Source organism: Phacochoerus africanus, chromosome 9 (assembly GCF_016906955.1).
Source record: "Phacochoerus africanus isolate WHEZ1 chromosome 9, ROS_Pafr_v1, whole genome shotgun sequence".
Taxonomy (NCBI): Eukaryota; Metazoa; Chordata; class Mammalia; order Artiodactyla; family Suidae; genus Phacochoerus; species Phacochoerus africanus.
This window is the reverse complement of record NC_062552.1, coordinates 54,590,533-54,610,125: the sequence shown is the minus strand read 5'-3', so window position 1 is coordinate 54,610,125 and position 19,593 is coordinate 54,590,533. Positions and strand designations below refer to the sequence as shown.

General features: G+C 54.5%; 1 protein-coding gene across 4 annotated transcripts; it reads right to left on the bottom strand.

Moving 5' to 3' along the window:
- Window positions 1–6,923: 6,923 nt before the first annotated feature.
- Window positions 6,924–18,866, bottom strand: FES (FES proto-oncogene, tyrosine kinase). 4 transcript variants are annotated; one of them, XM_047797700.1, is made up of 19 exons: window positions 18,653–18,866; window positions 17,922–18,143; window positions 17,558–17,731; window positions 15,507–15,603; window positions 15,181–15,364; window positions 13,110–13,247; window positions 12,917–13,036; window positions 12,658–12,780; window positions 12,338–12,524; window positions 12,132–12,215; window positions 11,414–11,623; window positions 10,964–11,086; window positions 10,576–10,629; window positions 9,582–9,832; window positions 9,130–9,224; window positions 8,887–9,010; window positions 8,499–8,656; window positions 8,256–8,378; window positions 6,924–7,287 (listed from the first exon to the last, which is right to left on the bottom strand). In XM_047797700.1, the coding sequence occupies exons 2-19, from the start codon at window positions 18,132–18,134 to the stop codon at window positions 7,145–7,147; spliced, it is 2,601 nt and encodes an 866-aa protein (XP_047653656.1). In that variant the 5' UTR covers window positions 18,135–18,143; window positions 18,653–18,866; the 3' UTR covers window positions 6,924–7,144. The 4 variants fall into 4 exon arrangements, with proteins under 4 accessions (XP_047653656.1, XP_047653657.1, XP_047653653.1 ...); XM_047797701.1 differs by having other exon boundaries at window positions 9,582–9,700; window positions 18,653–18,862; XM_047797697.1 differs by lacking the exon at window positions 18,653–18,866 and having other exon boundaries at window positions 17,922–18,500.
- Between the last annotated feature and the right edge of the window lie 727 nt (window positions 18,867–19,593).

The following is a 19,593-nucleotide window of genomic DNA, read 5'->3' as shown; positions in this document are numbered from 1 at the left end:
GATACATGCACCCACATGTTCGTTGCAGGCACTACTCACAATAGCCAAGACATGGAAATAACCCTAACATCCATAGACAGATGACTGGATTAGGAAGATGTGGTATGTATACACAATGGAATACTACTCAGCAATAAAAAAGAACAAAATAATGCCATTTGCAGCAACATGGATGGAACTAGAGACTCTCATACAGAGTGAAGTAAGTCAAAAAGAAAAGGGCAGGAGTTCCCATCGTGGCATAGTGGTTAACGAACCCGACTAGGAACTATGAGGTTTCGGGTTCGATCCCTGCCCTTGCTCAGTAGGTTAATGATCTGGCGTTGCCGTGAGCTGTGGTGTAGGTTGCAGACACGGCTCGGATCCCGCGTTGCTGTGGCTCTGGCGTAGGCCAGTGGCTACAGCTCCGATTGGACCCCTAGCCTGGGAACCTCCATATACCGCGAGAGCGGCCCAAGAAATAGCAAAAAGACAAAAAAAAAGAGAGAGAGAGAAAGGCAAATAACATATGATATCATGTATACCTGGAATCTAATATACAGTACAAATGAACCTTTCCACAGAAAAGAAAATCATGGACTTGGAGAACAGACTTGTGGTTCCCTGGGGGAGGGGGAGGAAGTGGGATGGATTGGGAGCTTGGGGTTAATGGATACAAACTACTGCTTTTGGAATGGATTAGCAATGAGAGCCTGCTGTGTAGCACTGAGAATTCTGTCTAGTCACTTATGACAGAGCATGATAATGTGAGAAAAAAGAATGTATACATGTATGTGTAACTGGGTCACCATGCTGTACAGTAGGAAAAAAATTATATTGGGGGAAATAACAATAAAAAAAAAATTTCCTCCTTTGGGACCCCTGGCATAGAAGCCAGCCACGTGGCCTTATGGCTAGTTTCTTCCCCTACCTTGGCCTATAGTGCATGACCTTGATCTTTGCCAAGGTTTCCATTCTGGGAAAAGTATTGCACAGTAGCTGAAGAATTTCTCAGAGACAACCCTAAAGAGCAAAAGAAGATGTGGTTTCACCCACAGCCTGGTGGTGTTAAGCAAATGTTCAGTCTGACTTTGGGTGAGTTTCATCATCTAGGCATGCAGGATCTCCATGATGAATCCAGGCTGAGGTCGCAGTGAACTAAAAGGAATGAGAGCTTTTCCCAGCATTGTCCAACAGTGCTTGCCAGATGACAAGAATCATCCTGGACAGGCCACTGTTTCATTACAGTTGTAAAGATTCACTGCCACAAGCCTTAAGTTGTCCACATATTTTCCTCCTCCATGCCTATGCCACTGGCCAGAATGGTTGTGGCCTAAGTGGCTTGGAGCATGGCTTGTTAACACCCAAATGACTTCCATTCTTTGTCATCTTGTATTAGAACTGGCATAGCTCTTAGAGTTACCGCTGTGGTGCAAGGGAATCGGCAGCATCTTGGAAGTGCTGGGATGTAGGTTCAATCCCCAGCATGGCGCAGTGAGTTAAGGATCTGGTGTCACCACAGCTGTGGCTTAGGTCTCGACTGTTCCTCAGATCTGATCCCTGGCCTGGGGAACTCCATATGTCATGGGGCAGCCAGTAAAAGAAAAAAAAAAAAAAACTTTTGTAGCTCTCGCCTTTGCTAGTCAGAGACCGATGCTTCCATGGACTTCATTGGACTTCTGCCCAAATCTGTCTCTAATTTCCCTTCTTTCTCACTCATCATAAGAGTGGATCTCAGCACATTTCTGAGTAGTGAACTGCCCTTGCTCACCAGGTGGTGTTCTATCTATGGTCACAGTAGCAGGGTGAGCAGTAACCACTAGATGATTTGTCTAGCTCTGCAAGACCCTCTTTGATTTCTTTTTTTTTTTCTAAGATGCTTGTTTTTTCTACTGTAGTTGATTTACACTGTTCTGTCAATTTCTGCTGTACAGCAAAGTGATCTGGACACATATATATATTTACATTCTTTTTCTCCCATTATCCTCCATCATGTTCCATCACAAGTGACTGGATATAGTTCCCTGGGAAGACTCTCTTTGATTTCAAACGCCAAACACCAATGGAGCTCCTTTTGGATCAGGGACAATGGTCATGGGGCACTTGCCTTTGTCACCAAACCTCAGCAGTAAGTGGACATTTAGTGGACACTATGTCCACCAGAGTTCTACCCCATGCTTGACTTGGCAACCCAGAAAGCCCTGTCTTTCCTCCAAAAAAGGGTTTGTGACTGTATCATCTCCACTGTCAGTGCCAAATTGGTCCAGCGGTCAAGCAGTCCATAGGCACAGTGTGGTGGCTAACAGGGCCACCAAGATCTACTCCTGCAGCCACTAAGTGGGCCTACCACACTGCCACAGACTTAGCTGGTAAGGAGATGACAAGTCACAATGGATCCAGACAGCTTATGACTCACACTGACAGCAAAGGCCAGACCAGCACCCCTAGTTCCACAAGATGACATTGAACTGGAAGGACCCGCTGATAGGAGGCATGATGGAAGGTCACTTTGTGGCTAAGGAGTCAACTCTAACCCGTGGCCAAGCCATTGTATGGCCTGTGGCCACACTCTGTGAGGGGAGGATGGACAGCTCTGAACATAACCGAAATTAGAAAGAATGGCCTCGTAACCATTTCCCACAAGACAGGGAGGCTCTTCTGTCCCCCTCGCTCCAGGAATAGTGGCAGTGTATTCTGCCAAGGCTCAAGTCACCAGGCTTAAGCCTTGCCACGTGGCCAATGTAGAGACATGCAGGGCTGTGAGGACGTCACGGCGGAGCTGTTACCCTACGTGCTCACAACACTTCCCATCGGTACCCCTCAGGCATAACTGCTATTTTCATGTCTCTATTTCTCCACTTAGTTTTGCCTGTACTTTTATTATTATTTTTTCTTTGTCTTTTTGCCTTTTCTAGGGCTGCTCCCGTGGCATATGGAGGTTCCCAGGCTAGGGGTCTAATCGGAGCTGTAGCTGCCAGCCTACACAAGAGCCACAGCAACTCGGGATCCGAGCCACATCTTCAACCTACACCACAGCTAACAGCAACACCAGATCCCCAACCCACTGATCGAGGCCAGGGATCGAACCTGAAACCTTATCGTTCCTAGTCAGATTCATTAACCACTGAGCCACAACAGGAACTCCTGTACTTGAACTTTAGAAAATGGAATCACAAGTATGCACTCTTGGGAGTTCCCATCATGGCTCAGTGGTAACAAACCCAACTATCATCCAGGAGGATGTGGGTTCGATCCCTGGCCTTGCTCAGTGGGTTAAGGATCTGGTGTTGCCGTGAGCTGTGTGGCTTGGATCCTGTGTTGCTCTGGCTGTGGCATAGGCCCCTACCTGGGAACTTCCATAAGCCTCCCTAGAAAGACAAAATAAATGAATGAATAATAAGTAAATAAATAACCCCCCCCCCAAAGAAAAAACACTCTTGGTGTTCCCATAGTAGCGCAGCAGAAAGGAATCCATCCAAATAGGAACCGTGAGGTTGCAGGTTCAATCCCTGGCCTCGCTTGGTGGGTTAATGATCTGGTGTTGCCGTGAGCTGTGGTGTAGGTTGCAGACTCAGCTCGGATCCCACGTTGCTGTGACTGTGGTGCAGGCCAGCAGCTATAGCTCTGGTTAGACCCCTAGCCTGGGAACCTCCATATGCTACAGGTACGGTCCTAAAAAGCAAAAAACAAACGAAAAAAACAACAAATATGCACTCTTTCATGTAGGGTTTCTTTACTTCACCTGCCCATTTTTTTTTATTTTTGGTTTTTAGGCCAGCACCTGAGGCATATGGAGGCTCCCAGGCAAGGGGTTGAATGTGAAACTGTCATGCTATCACTTACATGTGGAATCTGAAAAAAGGACAGACTGAACTTCTTTGCAGAACAGATGCTGACTCACAGACATTGAAAAGCTTATAGTCTCCAGAGGAGACAGTTTGGGGGGTAGGGGGGATGTGCTTGGGCTGTGGGATGGAAATCCTGTGAAATCAGATTGTTATGATCATTATACAACTACAGATGTGATAAATTCATTTGAGTAATAAAAAAAAAAGTAGAGAGAAATGGACCTCATTGGCATGGGCCTTCACTTAGCATGATAATTTCTAGGTCCATTCAAATTTAGACACTATTAATCTACCTTTCAAGTTCGCTAATCCTGTCTGCTGGTTAGAGAGCCAATCCTGAGACTGCGTGTTGAGTTTCTGTGATCGTGATTTTATCCTTTAGCTTTATGAATGTTTATGAAGCCCATTCCACACGCTTGTAATTTCAGAGATGGCATTTTTGGCTCTATGTGCTCCTTTGATTTTTTTTCAAATAGATGTCAACTGCCATATTTGTATGTATTTTGTCCAGCTTTTTGTCTGTTTAACATATTTAGCAGTTATTTTTAAATCCTTATCTGCTGATTCTAATATCCAGATCACTTGTGGGTCTGCCTCTATTGTTTATTTTTTCTCTCCTTTATTGGCCCTATATTTTTCCCTCTTTGTATTGTTTTATAATACTTGATCATATGCTGTATACTGGGTATAAAAGCAGGGGAAAGTATTATGTTATGTTATTCCTCTCCCCCACTTCTCCCTGGGGGTTCCTGGGGGAGCTAGTTACCTGGAAGTGATCAAGCACTGAGCTGAGCTGCAGTGGAGTACAGTTGTGGTAAAGCTTAGTCCTCCTCTGGATGCCCCTTTCCCTTGGGCGTGGCCCTCGATAAGATTTGGGGTTGAAAGCTTGGCCAGTCTGTCTCTTTCACGCCTTCAAGTTCTGTTCTAGAGAGATTTTGAGGTTAGCTCTTTGGCCTCCCAAACACACAGGTTCAAATCTGGCTAATACCTTGATGGGGAGACCAACTTAATTGTTTGTTTCAGGCCCCCTCCCTCTAAACATCTGCCTTTCCAGTTCAGTCCCCTCTGAGTTGCCTAAACTGCTCCAGAACTCAGCAAATGTTCTCTGGGGGACACCCGGCTTTGCAGTTCAGGTTCCTCCAGATGCCAATCCATAGCACAGTCCCTGTTAGCACCAAACACTGTTCATTTCTCCCCCCACCCCCCCAAGGAGAGTCTCTCTGGGACAATTCTCATCACCAGAGGTGTCATTCGGAGTCAGCAAATGTCTCAGGGAAGAAAATATCCACCATCAACCATTCAACTTGGAGGGGCTTTTCTCCTCCTTGAAATTTTTTTTTTTTTTTTTTTTGGTCTTTTTGCCATTTCTTGGGCTGCTCCTGCAGCATATGGAGGTTCCCAGGCTAGGGGTCTAATCTGAGCTGTAGCTGCCAGCCTACACCAGAGCTACAGCAATGCAGGATCTGAGCCACATTGCAACCTACACCACAGCTCACGGCAACGCTGGATCCTTAACCCACTGAGCAAGGCCAGGGGCCAAACCCGCAACCTCATGGTTCCTAGTCGGATTCGTTAACCACTGCGCCATGACGGGAACTCCTCCTCCTTGAAATTTTAATTCATATGGTTTCTCTTTCTCCCACCACCTAACACTGTCTTTAAAAATTATCATTTTCATCAGATGTTTCCTCCTAGTTGTTGCAATGGGTGTGGGATCCTGCAGAGACCTACCACATCCTACCCAGAAGCAGAAGTTCTTCAGTTCTGCTTTTTACCACTGCGAATGGAGGTACAAGATGAATTCTTAGTATTTTCACTTAGTCACACTCTCACTTGATTTGCTCTTGTGTAAGCAAGTTTTAGTTCTTTCATCTCTTTGAAAATAGGTGTCAAGTATTTCCTGACCATTCTTGAGGGATGGCCATTTTACCTGAAAGATCTTACCATTCATTCGTTGGTGCTAAAAATACTTCCTGGTTTCTGTTTCTCAGTTTGTTTCCTACTTCTTTGGCTTCTCGACCTTCACCATTGCTGCTGGAAGTTTCAGAGAACTTTATAGATTTCAGGGGAACTTAGGGCAGAAGCTGAGGCTTCCCTGCTCTGCCATCCCATTGCTCAGTAAATTTGTCTTTTTCTTTCTTCAGGGGGCCGAACCTGCGGCGCATGCAAGCTCCTGGGCCAGGGGTCAAGTCAGAGCTGTAGCTGCCGGCCTACGCCACAGCCACAGCCACAGCAACATGGGATCCAAGCTGCATCTGCAACCTTCATTGTGGCAATCCTTAACCCACTGAGCAAGGCCAGGGATTGAACTTGCATCCTCATGGATACTATGTTGGGTTCTTAACCTGCCGAGGCACAGTGGGAACTCCAGAGAGAAAGGAAGCATTTTCTTTCGCTTCAGCCACTCCAGACCTGTTTACATGGAACCCTGACTTTCCTGGACACTCCTCTCTTCTCCTGCTCCCATGTGTTTACATATAGCGTCGCTAACATTTGTAGGCTAATGACTTTCTTTCCTTTCCATTTTTTTTTTGTCTTTTTTTTTTTTAGGGTCGTACCCATGGCATGTGGAAGTTCCCAGGCTACAGGGTCGAATCAGAGCTACAGCTGCCAGCTATGGCCACAGCAACACCAGATCCTTAACCCACTGAGCAAGGCCAGGGATCAAACCCGCATCCTCATGGATACGGGTCAGGTTCATTACCACTGAGCCACGACGGGAACTCCAACATAAGCTAAGGACTTCCAAATCTCAGTTATCAGCCTTTACTTCCACCCGAGCTTCCGATCCTATTTGTCACACTTACCTCCCCACAGTCCCCTCCCATGCAATGTCTCTAATCTCACCATCTTTCCCGCAGCTCTGCTCCTCTGCCTGTGATCCTAATTCAGAAATAACACCACCATCTGCTCAGACGCCTGTATATCCTCATCCTCATCTGCCTCCCTCTTCCTCAGGTCACACAACCAAAAACCACCCAACAATGTTGGTTTTGCCCTGCAATGCTGCCCTTCCCCACCCACCCACGGGCACGGTCCAGGGCCTCACTTCCTTCTAAGACCTGCCCCCCAGAGGAGCGCACATGCCAAGAGCACTTGATGGGCACAAGTGGTTTTATTATTTTTGCCTTGAAGAGGAAGCCCTGGCAGGAGCCAGGCTGCCCAGCAGACGTGGAGCTGCCTCCCTGCTGGCAGCATGAATACCAGTGGCTGGAGTCCAGGGCAACAAGGAGCTGTCTGATGGTGTGAGCTGGAGCTGGTGAGGAGGTACGGTCTGGCCTGCAGAGGCCACTGGCTTGAGAAGTGGGGCTCCAGCCTCACCGGTGCCGCTTTCGGATGCTCTGCAGCTCCTGGTAGATGGTGCTGAAGTTGGGCCGCTGCCCGGGTTCGTAGGCCCAGCACTGCTCCATGAGTCTGAATACAGCATCGGGGCATAGCTCGGGGCAGGGCAGGCGGCCCCCTGTGAGGAGAGGCACAGCCCATCAGGCCTGAGGAGGGGGTGTGAGGGCCCCTGACAGCCCCTGGGGGTATACCATGAGCCATGGGAGCTGCTTTGGGCACAATGTTTGTTTTTTTTTTTGTCTTTTTGCCTTTTCTAGGGCCGCTTCCCAGGCTTAGGGGTCTAATCGGAGCTGTAGCCGCTGGCCTACACCACAGCCACAGCAACGCGGGATCTGAGCCACGTCTGCAACCCACACCACAGCTCATGGCAACGCCAGATCCTTAACCCACTGAGCAAGGCCAGGGATCACACCTGCAACCTCATGGTTCCTAGTTGGAGTCATTAACCACTGTACCATGACGGGAACTCCAGGGCACAATGTTCTTAAGGAGACCCTTTTCTTCACCAAAAACAGATTTTAGTCTCAAGCCACCATGTGCTAGTTGTGTAAACTTTGCTTTTTTTCCTGTGCGTGTGTGTTTGCTTTTTTGTGTTTGTCTTTTTAGGGCCGCACCCGCGGCATATGGACGTTCCCAGGCTAGGGATCAAATCGGAGCTGCAGCTGCCAGCCTACACCACAGCCACAGCAACGCCAGATCTGAGCCTTGTCTCTGACCTACACCACAGCTCACAGCAACGCTGGATCCTTAACCCACTAAGCAAGGCCAGGGATCAAACCTGCATCCTCACAGACACTATGCTGGGTCCTTAACCAGCTGAGCCACAGCGGAAACTCCTTGTGTAATCTTTGCAGACCTCAATGTTTCCTCCTGCAAAGGGGACTCATTAGTCCCTACCTCACATGTTGTGAAAAATAAATGAAATAAATGAATGGCCTGGTACATAACAGGATTCACTCAATGGCAGCTGCAGGATTATTCATATTCTGCCCCAGTGGGAGGGTTAGGGGGCTTGGAAGAGTCCAGCTGGAACACTGGGGAGGGGGCTTGGCTCTGAGGCGGCTGTCACTGCACAGGGTCCCTTACCCTTTTCCACGAACTCCCGAGTCTGCTGATTGCTGAGGTTGGGGTAGGGGGAGGCCCCCAGGCTGAAGGCCTCCCAGAGCAAGATGCCAAAGCTCCACACGTCGCTCTCGGAGGAATAGCGACCTGCAAGGAGGTGAGGCAGTGTGAGTGGGCAGCCCATGGCCATTGGCCAGAGAGGGGCAGGTGGCAGGACCCACAGCCCAGCCTCGGGCCTTGCAGCCAGGGTGGGTCGGGCCCAGGTACCATAGTTAAGAGCTTCCGGTGCCGTCCACTTCACAGGGACTTGTCTGAGGCCCCCGGAGGCCGCGTAGACTCCGTCGGCTTCCTCCCGTGACATCCCAAAGTCGCTGATCTTCAGGACATTCTTCTCTGTTACCAGGCAGTTCCGAGCAGCCAGGTCCCTGGTCCGAAGCAAGACGGGGCTCATTCAGCCAGCGTCCACCCAGCACCTGCCACCTGCCTGTCCGTCTAGACACAGTCATGAACCAAAGCCGCTCCCTGCCCCTGGGACGCCTGGTCTGTTGGGGAGGCAGATGCCACCTCTGGGGCTGGTGCCTGCTGTTGAGGGGAGCATGGGGCAGCGTCTGCACCTGGGTGGGGGGCACGCGACCTGCTCGCCACTCCCCCTCACCGGTGGATGCAGCACTTGCTCTCCAGATACTCCATGCCCGCTGCAGCATCCCCCACCATCTGCAGCAGCGTCTTCATCCGCAGGCGGGCTCCCTCTGTCCGAAGGAAGGTCAGGAAGTCGCCCCCTGGGGGTAGGCGGTGTGTGTGTGGGGGGCACTCGTTGAGCCTTCTGGGCGTTGGGGAGGGGGGAGACCTGGCCGGGCTGAGGACCCCCCACCCTTGGACATCGGCTCCCTCTGCTCACCCTGCACAAGCTCCATGACAATGTAGATCGGCTGCTTCTGGGTGCAGACGCCAATGAGACGCACGATGTTGGGGTGGCTATACTGCTTCAGGATCCTGGGGCAGGGGGGTGCTGTTGCTTAGGCTCATGACGCAGGCCAGAGGTTGGAGGTCGGGGGGGGTCTTACGCATTCACTTCCTTGGCCCCGGGAACCCCACGGAAGCCCAGGGAGCCCAAGGGAGGAAGAGAGAAAGGCAGCAGCCGAGAAGAGCTCAGCCTCCAACCCTGAGGCCAGCAGACCTGGAAGTGGGACTTGGTGGGACCCTGAGCCTCTCCCCCTCCCACTGTGGGGGGCCCTGAGGATTCAAGGACACCACAGAAGTCAAGTATTGTGGGAGTCAAGCATCCCATCGTGCCCAGAGAAACCCTTCGCATGGGTTCTTTTATCACATGATGGTTCTTTTATTACCCACCTGGCTTCCTGCAGAAACTTGGCCTTGAGGTCAGGTGGGAGCGTTTCTCGGCAAGATTTCACCGCCACCAGGGTGTTATCCGCTCGCAGGCGTCCACTGAAGACTTCGCCAAAGTTCCCCTGAAATGGCCTGAGGCTCCTACCTGTCTTCCCTGGCCTGCGGTCCTCTTCTGCGCCGAGGGCACAGGCCACCGTGTCCCCACCTGCCTTCCATTCTGTGATCTTAAGCTCAGACCTGCTCATCCCTGCTCTCTGGTCAGGGGACCAAATGTACCCATGGGGCAGGCAGAGAAAGAGAGAAAGTCCTTTTTTTTTTTCTTTTTAGGGCCTCACCTGAGGCCTATGGGGGTTCCCAGGCCAGCGTTGTTGAATGGGAACTGCAGCCACTGGCCTCCACCAGAGCCACGTCTGCGACACCACAGCTCATGGACATGCCGGGTCCTTAACCCGCTGAGCGAGGCCGGGGACTGAACCCAAATCCTCACAGACACGATGTCAGGTTCTTAACCCACTGAGCCACAACAGGAACTCTGAGAAAGTCACTTCATTTTTTGTTTGTTTGTTTTTGTTTTTGTTTTTGTGAGAAAGTCACTTCAGATTTGCCATATTCACTGGGAAGTAACATGGAAAATCCAGAAATCACTTTCACTCAGGTTGGAAAAGCATTTTGTTTTTAGGAAAGACTCTGTTCTAAGCAGCTATTTTATAGCTCACACGAACTGTGTCTCCCAGCCCTGCACAGGCAGCGTGTGCTGGGGGGAGTGGAGTGGGTGCTGGCGTCAGATGGTCTCTGGGGAGCCTCCAGGGCCAGTATTTTCCCTGTTTCCTGAAGGACAGTGTACAGTGGCGGGGCTGGGGGTTGGGGGTACAACCCCCAGCCCCGCCACTGTACACTGTTGAGAATCGGACTGAGGCAAGTGGGGGGTACGACTTGGCCCGGGGTTGGGGAGGGAGAAGCAGGCAGCCAGGAAGCTGCCCTCGGGCACTCGACTTACCCTCCCGATCTGTTCGCCCAACACCAGGTCCTCGTGGCTTAGTGCCCATTTGTCCTGGGGAAGCGGGGGGAGTCGGAGGGGTCAGAAGTCAGGGAATGAAGGATGTGCCCAATCCTATGAAGGACTGAACACCCCCCACCAACACTATGTGGTTCATTTCTGTAAAATGGGTTTGGACCACATCAGGCTCACACTCAGATGGCACTAAGTGGGTGAGTGCCAGCCTGGTGTGTGAGGCCCAGGGAATGGGAGTGACCGTGACATTCCAAACTAGAGAGAGGCTGGCCTCCTGGGGAGTGAGGAGTCACTCTGCACCCTGTATGGAGACTGGGGCCCTTCCTGCTCCGATTCTGCATGGGTGGCGAGGCCTGGCTGGGCGCAGATTCACCTTGGGCACTGCCCTGTTCAGGACGATACCGCTCTTCTTGGTGAGGGGCTGCTGGGAGTGCAGCAGGTGGTCGATGAGCAAGGGGATGCTGGGAAAACCGTCTCCTTCCAGTCGGTACAGGTTCTGTGGGGCAGGGGGAGCTGGGGTCAACAGCCTCCGCTGCTGAGGGGGCTTGAGCCCTGGGATAGGAGAGGAAGAGCCGCGGGGAGAAAAGGCAGAGACCTGCAGCAAAGGCACTACCTGGTGGTGCACGCCAAGTCTGCTCCCCTATCCTTCAAGAGGATGCACACAGGAGGCTTAAGCCACTACTGTGCGGCAGGGCCTTGGTGGTCTCTGTGGCCCCTTTCAGCTCTGCCAGGGAGGCAGCTCCTCTTTTACCCTCTCAAGGTCATTCCCTTGAGGGGAGGCGGGAGAGGAAGAGGGGAGGGCTCGGGTCCAGGTCCCACTCACATCTGCGGACTGGATGATGAAGTGTCGGGGCTGGCCGTCCCACAGCACGGACAGCACGTACTCCTGCTTGCCCTGGCTTTCCCGGACCAGGAAGTCCCCAGAGTGTGTCAGCAGCTCAGCCACCTCTGCCCGTGGGATGGCCCCATGGTACCACAGCTGCTCGTGCAGGGGCTTCTGCACCTCTGGAACGAGCTGCAGTGGTGGGGGGAGCTGGAAAGGGGGAGGGGCACGGAGGGGTCACTCAGGCAGCCCATCAGGTGAGGCCACAAGACCAGCCAGGGGGGCCACTTGTCGGGTGTCTGTTTGTCTCTTTCCTATGAGCCTCATCCTCACCAATCACCTGACTGTCACTTAGAGCCAGCTGCAACTCTTGGAGCAGCAATACACTTGAGGAGTGCTTACTGCAGAGCTGGGATGGGCAGCCCAGGCTGGCTGGTCCCAAACCAAGCTTTTGCCTTTTCCACCAAGGCCACAGCTTGCAATTATTCCTGGAGCAGGAAGGGCTGTGGGGGTAATAAGGCTGGAGGTCCCTTTGGCACAGAGGGGTGGAAGGATCTGGAATCCCAGCGAAGAGGGGCTCCCAGTAAAAGCGGCCTGGGAGGACTTCTCTAGGGCAACCTGGGGGCTAACCCCAAAGCACCCTGGTAGGAAGGGCTTGGGGGGGCCATCTCCGAGGCCCCTGGCCTGGCCCACCCCTTAGAGGAAGGCAGACACTCACCGAGAACTTGGGGCGGAAGATGCCTGAAATGTGGCTCTTAAGGATCTCCAGGGTGGGTGTCCTTCCCCCTTCTCGCTCCTGCTCCTGAGGCCAGGGACAGACGTCAGCGGGTGGCCAGGCTTGGGGAGGGGGAGGGCGAAAATGAGGAGCGCGCCCCCGGCGGGCAGGCGTGGCCAGCGGCGCGGGGCAGCAGGTGGGCGGCTCACCGAGGACGAGGTGGAGTGGCGGTCATCCTGTAGGAGCAGCACGGGCGGGGGCTCGCCAGGGCCCAGCTGCTCCAGCTTGGCATGCAGCAGCTCCTGCTGGGCCTGGAGCTTGGCCTGGCTGCACACTGCTACCTGCAGCCCCTGCAGTGCCTCCTGAAGCGCCTGCTTCTTGCTCAGAAGCTGCACCCTGCCGGCAGGGTGGGCAGGCAGGGTGGGGGAGAGAGAGAGCAGGGTTCAGCCTACAGCTGGTGGCCGGCAGTGGGGCAGTGGGGCAGGCTGGAGGGAGGGCCAGGTGGCTGCAGGAGGTGGGCCCCACTCACCGCTCCCGGGGATGGGTGCTCTGCTCCTCCTTCCAGAGCTCCCGCTGCAGCTGAGTGACCCCCTCCTGCCGGCTGAGCACCATCTCGGTGGCCTCGGCCAGTTCTTCTGTCACTGAGGTCAGCCTGTGCCCGGAGGGAAGGGCCGTATTAGCTGTGCCCCTCAGCCACCTCCCTGCACAGCCCAGCAAGCCCGGCGGGCTGGCCACAGTCCTGTGTGCTCAGCATCCGCCCCCCGGCCGGGAGCCGAGCCACCACACACGTGTGCTGCACGCTCTCCACAGTCAGCTCATTCAGCTGCAGCTCCCCGGGCTCCAGCAGTTCAGTCTCTTCAAGCAGCGACTCGTCAAAGGTGACGCAAGGTGGGACATCAGGTGTGGACCTGCGGAGGACAGTGCCCTGTCAGTGAATAGGCCAGCAGCCCTGGTGGCCGGCTGCTGCAAGGAGGGGCTTACCCATACTGTTGCAGGAAGCCTTGGTACTCGGCCTCAGGCTGGATGCGGGCAGCCGCTGCAGCCATCTCCCGGTGAATGGCCACCACCTCGTCTTGCACCAGGCTGCTGATCTCCAGGTATTCCTGCAGGATCTCCTTCCTGCACCCAGAGGAGCCCCCCAGTCAGGGGGAGCCTCAGGCTGGGCAAGGCTAGGAAGCTTGGGTCCTGGGGTTGACTGCCCACCCCACAACCATCATTTACCAGCCAAATGACCACAGGCAAATTACTTAGCCTCTCCCGCAATAAGGACCCGGTGAGAGCCTATATGCAGAATATGTGGCATGAGGAAGTGCCTGGTCCGTGTGAGCTGTAAATTTGCCTGCTCTGGGGAGGCAGCCCAACAGCTGGCGCTCCAGGGTTCTGATACACACATAAGCCACCTGTGTGCTGGTGACCCCACGCTTATACCTTCAGTCCCAGCCTCATGGAACCATCCACCTATTCAAAATGTCTCACTGAGCCTGTCTCAGATACCCGACTCCACCACCCAGCTCCAACTCCTTCCTAGTCTTTTTTTTTTTTTGTCTTTTGTCTTTGTTGTTGTTGTTATTGTTGTTGCTATTTCTTGGGCCGCTCCCGCGGCATATGGAGGTTCCCAGGCCAGGGGTTGAATCGGAGCTGTAGCCACCGGCCTACGCCAGAGCCACAGCAACGCGGGATCCGACCCGCGTCTGCAACCTACACCACAGATCACGGCAATGCCAGATCGTTAACCCACTGAGCAAGGGCAGGGATCGAACCCGCAACCTCATGGTTCCTAGTCGGATTCGTTAACCACTGCGCCACGACGGGAACTCCCTCCTTCCTAGTCTTGTCTCCTTCTTCTCCCATAACCTTCCCCACATAGCTGCCACCTCCCAGGTCCTCCGAGTCAAATCCTTGGAGCCATCCTCTTTTTTTTTTTTTTTTGTCTTTTTGCCTTTTCTAGGGCCGATCCAGAGGCATATGGAGGTTCCCAGGCTAGGGGTCTAATCGGAGCTGTAGCTGCCAGCCTACGCCAGAGCCACAGCAACGCAGGATCCAAGCTGCATTTGCTACCTACACCACAGCTCATGGCAATGCGGGATCGTTAACCCACTGAGCAAGGGCAGAGGTCGGACCCGCAACCTCATGGTTCCCAGTCGGATTCGTTAACCACTGCGCCACGACGGGAACTCCCTTTTTTTTTCTTTCTTGTCTTTTTAGGGCCGCACCTGCAGCATATGAAGGTTCCCAGGCTAGGGGTTGAGTCAGAGCTACAGCTGCCGGCTTATGCCACAGTCACAGCAATGCCAGATCTGAGCTTCACCTGTGACTTACACACAGCTCACAGCAACGCCAGATCCTTAACCCACTGAGCGAGACCAGGGATCGAACCCACAACCTCATGGTTCCTAGTCAGGTTTGTTTCCCCTGCACCATGACGGGAACTCTGACCTGACCGTCTCTCCCCTCCATTGCTACTGCCTTGATCCAATGGCCGTGGTGGATGGTCTGTTGTCTAGGTCACTGCAGTAGCCTCCCGTCTTGTCTCCCTGCTCCTGTTCTTGCCCCTAGAGTCTGTTCTCACATGGCAGCTAGACTGACCTTATTGAGAGGGCTTGGAACATGTCACTTTTTTTTTTTTCCTCTTTAGGACCGCACCCACACATGGAGGTTCCCAGGCTAGGGGTCGAATTAGAGCTGCATTCTGCAACCTACACCACAGCCACAGCAATGCTGGGTCCTTAATCCACTGAGCGAGGCAAGGGATCGAACCTGAGTCCTCATGGATACTAGTCGGGTTCGTGACTGCTGAGCCATGCCGGGACTTTCCAGATATTTTAGTCTACATTCTCTACTGAAGCACAGGACCTACCGTGGTATTCAGCAAATATAATAAAAGCCTGCAATAAGGGGTCCTGGAATGATGGAATTTGGATGTCAGTTAACTGGCCCAGAGCATGTTCTCACATGATGTCATGACGGGGTCACGTTTACAGGGCTGGGTTTGCTGGATGCTGGTGGCAGGGCTTCGGGGCTGTGCTGGGGGTGGAGCAGGGCTTGGGCTTACAAAATGTTCGCCATCTCCTGGTGCAGGTCCTGCAGCGACTGGAGCAGGCCAGGCAGCATGAGCTGGTGGTGGTGCTGGTGGTGCAGCTGCGCAGCCCGCACACCTAGCACGTAGCGGTTGTGGTGAGCGAAGAGCTTCCACAGGCTGCGCACGTACTTGTCCTTGGCCTTGTCGCGATCCTTGTCTGCCAGGTGGGGGGTGGGGGGGAAGGGAGCATGGGTGGCAGCACAGAGGCCTGGGCAGCCCCTCTACCTCCCTAGGTACCTGTGGACAGTTCTGGGCTGGTTTTGAATTCCCCTCCCTGGCCAGGGAGAGAAGCCCCAGACCTTTGCTGGCCTCCTGGTACTTGCGCCGGGCCTGGGCACTGTCCCGTGCCAGGGCTCGGTACTGGCTCTTCAGCTTCTCAATGTCCTGGCTGTGTGTCTGGAAAGAGAAGAGAGACCAGCATGGGAGAGCAGGGCCCCCAAGCATGAAAGATTCCTGCCCAAGGTGAAGCCCAGGATAGGTCCTGTAGTCCAGGCAAACTAATCCAGAGAGTCTGGATTAATCCAGGAATTAAGTCTGGATTAATCCAGGAATGTAATCCAGGAAGCACCCTCCAGGAAGGGCCTGGAGACCTCGGGGACCTAGCCTCGGCTGCTGAGGATAAGGTCTGGGGAGCTGGGTTAAGGACAGGCCCCTGGGAGCAGCAGAGATGGACTAGACAGGCTACAGCTGTCCCTTCTTGGCTGGAGTGGTATCTGGTGGCAGGCAAGGTACAGAGGCTGGTGTGTGTGTGGGCCATGCAAATATAGCACAGAGGTCTGCACTTCGAAGGGCCCCATGCTTGTTTAATTGTTAAATTCTTAGTAATTTGTTGACAAGGGGCCCCGCATTTTCATTGCGTATTTCATTTACCAGGAACAATAGATGATCAAGGCCAGAGTTTTCTGAGTTCCCATTGTGGCTCAGCAGGTTAAGAACCGGATGTACAGTCCATGAGGATGCGGGTTCGATCCCTGGCCTTGCTCCGTGGGTTAAGGATCCATTGCCAAAATCTGCGGCATAGGTTGCAGACACAGCACTGATCTGGTGTTGCTGTGGCTGTGGTGTAGGCTGCAATTGCAGCTGCAGCTCTGATTTGACCCCTAGCCCGGACACTTCCATATACCATAAGAAGAAAAAAGAGAAAAAAGAAAAAAAAAGACTAGAGTTCTCATCCCAGTTCCTCAAGCTCCACTACTTTTCTTTATCTTATTTTATTTTTTTGTCTTTTTGCCTTTTCTAGGGCTGTACCTGTGGCATACAGAGGTTCCCAGGCTAGGGGTCGAACTGGAGCTGTAGCCGCCGGCCTACGCCAGAGCCACAGCAATGCGGGATTCGAGCTGTGTCTGCAACCTACGCCACAGCTCACGGCAATGCTGGATCCTTAACCCACTGAGCAAGGCCAGGGATCGAACCCGCAACCTCATGGTTCTTGGTCGGATTCGTTAACCACTGCGCCACAATGGGAACTCCTCCACTCCTTTTCTCTGAACCTCAGCATCCCCATCTATAACTACGCTAAATACATGGAACTAGATCAGCCTTTTTCTTAAAGGCCAGATCGTAAGGCTTGTAGTCCATGCATTTTCTGTTGAAATTACTCAGCCTTTCCACTGTAGCTCTTTGGTAGCCATAGATAATGTGAAAACATATGGGCGAGGCTGTGTCCCAGTAAAACTGCCTGCAAAAGCAGGCTGACCCCTGGATTAGATCATATAGAGAGAAAGAGGCAGGGATGAAGACCAGCCACCAGGGGCTGCTGTGGGTCTATGGCAAGGCTGGGGCTTGTGCTGGTACAAGGGGTGTGGTGCCAGCTCTTGCCTGCCACATTGAATAAAGAGGCCAAAGCATCCACAGACATAGCGCTGATCAAACAGTTTCTAGACCCAGGAGCTGAGCAGGGTTCAACAGCAGGAAGGCCCACTTCACAGCCCTGGTCCTTAACCTCAGGTTTGAGGTTAAGCCAGCTGCCTTGTAAAGATTCTAGGTCCCTGGGAGGGGCCATCCTGGGCCCAGGGCAGACTGAGTAGCCGTCATGCCTCTGTCTCTCGGACCCCAGGGCCAGCTGGTGCACTGTAAGAGGTAGGTCACAGATCCTGCACTCCTCCCACCACTCCGCCCAGGCACACAGAAGGATGACAGAAAATGCACGGAGGGGCCCCACTGCCAGTCCAACATGGGGCGGGGGGAGTGAGGGAAGCTGCAGCAGGGCCGGGGCAGGCCCTGGGGCCAGGCCTGTGGTCAGATACTTCCACTTCCCCAGTGAACCCCAGAGCTCCTTGCAAAACCAGCCCTTTTAGGCTTAAGATGTAGGCAGAAATGACCAGGTGAAACCCCAGTGCCACCCACCCACCTTGGTGAGCTCCTGCTGCAGGTGCTGCCACTGCTCGCTGTAGGTCTTGCGCAGCTGCTGCCGCTCCCGGATCAGCAGGCTCAGCTTGCTCAGGGGCCCCGAGTTCAAATCTTCAGCGTGCTGCCTCAGCAGTCGGCTCAGGCCCTCTGTCTGGCTGGTGATATCTGCCCAGGACTATAGCACAGGACGGGTGAGGCAGGGAGTCAGGGACAATGGTCCCAAGCCTGGGCCTGCCGAATCTCCAGCCCTCCCCTGTGGGCGCCCGGAAAGGAAGGCACTGGCAGATACATCGGCACCCATAGGAATTCCTTGGTCGGTGAGGGCAGGAAGGAGGTGAGGGGCCCAGGGCATTGTGGAGTCCCACCTGACTGATGGGGCTGTGGAAGCCAGTGCTCCGGCTCTGGGCACCACTGTCCTGTAGTGACATGTGGTGCAACAACCCGGCATACTCCCTGTCGCTCTTGACTCGCTGGGCCATCCACTTTCTCATGCCCTCCAGCAACCGAAGCTCGGCCTCCTGCATCTGTTGCAGGGCCCCATGGCCCTGGGGGCTGCATAGCTCCGAAGAGAAGCCCATAGTGTGGTCCTGGGGACAGAGAGGAGAAGCCACCAGTGGGGGCAGGGCAGGAGCTGGAGACAGACAGAGGTGTGGGACAGAGACCCTAGGGGCTGCCTGACTAAGAGGGGCTGCAGACAGGCGGGCGGTGGGGGTCTGTCCCACTGAAATGCAGCCAAAGGTACAAACTTTGGCCTGGCCTGGGAAAGCCCTCATTGCTTCCTGCATCCTAGGCCGAGGACTAGTGCCAGGGGTCCTCTTTCCAGTCCTGGGGCAGAAACCTCCTGGATCTTGCCTCCCTGGGTCCTCCCACCCAGCACCCAGCTGCAGGGGCGCGGCACGATCAGGGCCCTCGGCCCCTCGGCCGGGCCAAGCCTGCCCCTGCTGGCGCCCCAGGCAGCCGCAGCCCAAGCCCCTACCCTTCCCCGGCCCCTGCCCAACTGTGTCTGCTCTCTGATCGCCGCCGCCGCAGGCAGGGCTCCTGCCTGCTTCCCACTCCCCCCCACCCACCGACACCCTCCCCTGGGGGCAGGAGTTACTCGCGTGGGCAGCTGCTCCTAGGGCCGCTGAGGACCAACTCAGACTCAGGCCCCCGCACCACTCCGGCCAGTTCCTGATTCCGCGCTTCCTCCTCCTGCGGTTTCAGTTGGCCCAGGCCCCTGGGCGGGCCGGCGGAGGGGAAGGGGCGGGCAGGAGGCCCTGACGCCTGTCCGCCCCCCCTTGCCCAGTGCAGGCCGCTCAGCCAGCCACACCGCTCACAAGGCTCGCGGAAACGGAAGGGAGGAGGGGGCTGAGAAAGAATGGGCCAGAAGAGAGCAGCCTGGCTGGGCACTCCCCAGGTCCCGGACAGCGCCCAGGAACTGGGGGAAGCGGCCCGCGGGTGCAGTAGTGGGCGCCTGCCCAGGGCGGAGCAACAGGCTTGCACTGGGTGGGAGAGCCTGCGGGTCCAGAGCGTGGGGCAGACGGGCCACCCCAGCAGCAGCCCCAGAAGAAGGGGGAAGCCTGGTGCAGGCCCTCCCCTCCCCACTGGATTCCCCAAGGCGAGCTCAGGCGCCAGTCTCCATTTGAATAAAATCTCCAAGTAAATGTCTAGAGGGGAGGCCTGCTTCTCCCGAACAGGTCCCCTGGTGGAACAGGCACCGCTTACCTAGCCGGGGCTGGGGCTTCCTGTTTCAAGGGAAACCTGGGGCAGGTAAGGGGTCTGGGCAAGGGAGTGGGACTCGACTTCTCTCCCTGCTGGACTCAAAGCCTGTGCGGGTGGAAATGCTCAGCCAGTCCCACCTCCGGGACTTGTGCCCAGCTGCAGTCCCCTTCTACACCCAGCCCGAAGGAGGCCCTGAAGCCCTCTGGGCGATGGACCGTGGGCAGGAAGGTCACAAGGGCGTGTAGGTTGCCCCGATCCCCACCCCCACCCCCACCCCATCCCGGAGGCAGCCCCAGGGCCCAGGGAAGAACAATTATCACCACACTGGAGACCAGG

Bases quoted from the DNA above. Each gene is read 5' to 3' on its own strand.
- FES (XM_047797697.1), bottom strand. From the start codon at position 18,341: ATGCAGGAAGCAATGAGGGCTTTCCCAGGCCAGGCCAAAGTTTGTACC. The intron at 12,216-12,337 runs GTGAGCCGCCCA...CCCTGGCCTCAG, and splicing joins GCCACTCCACCTCGTCCTCG to GAGCAGGAGCGAGAAGGGGG. The intron at 9,833-10,575 runs GTAAGTCGAGTG...TCCCCTGACCAG, and splicing joins TGGGCGAACAGATCGGGAGG to AGAGCAGGGATGAGCAGGTC.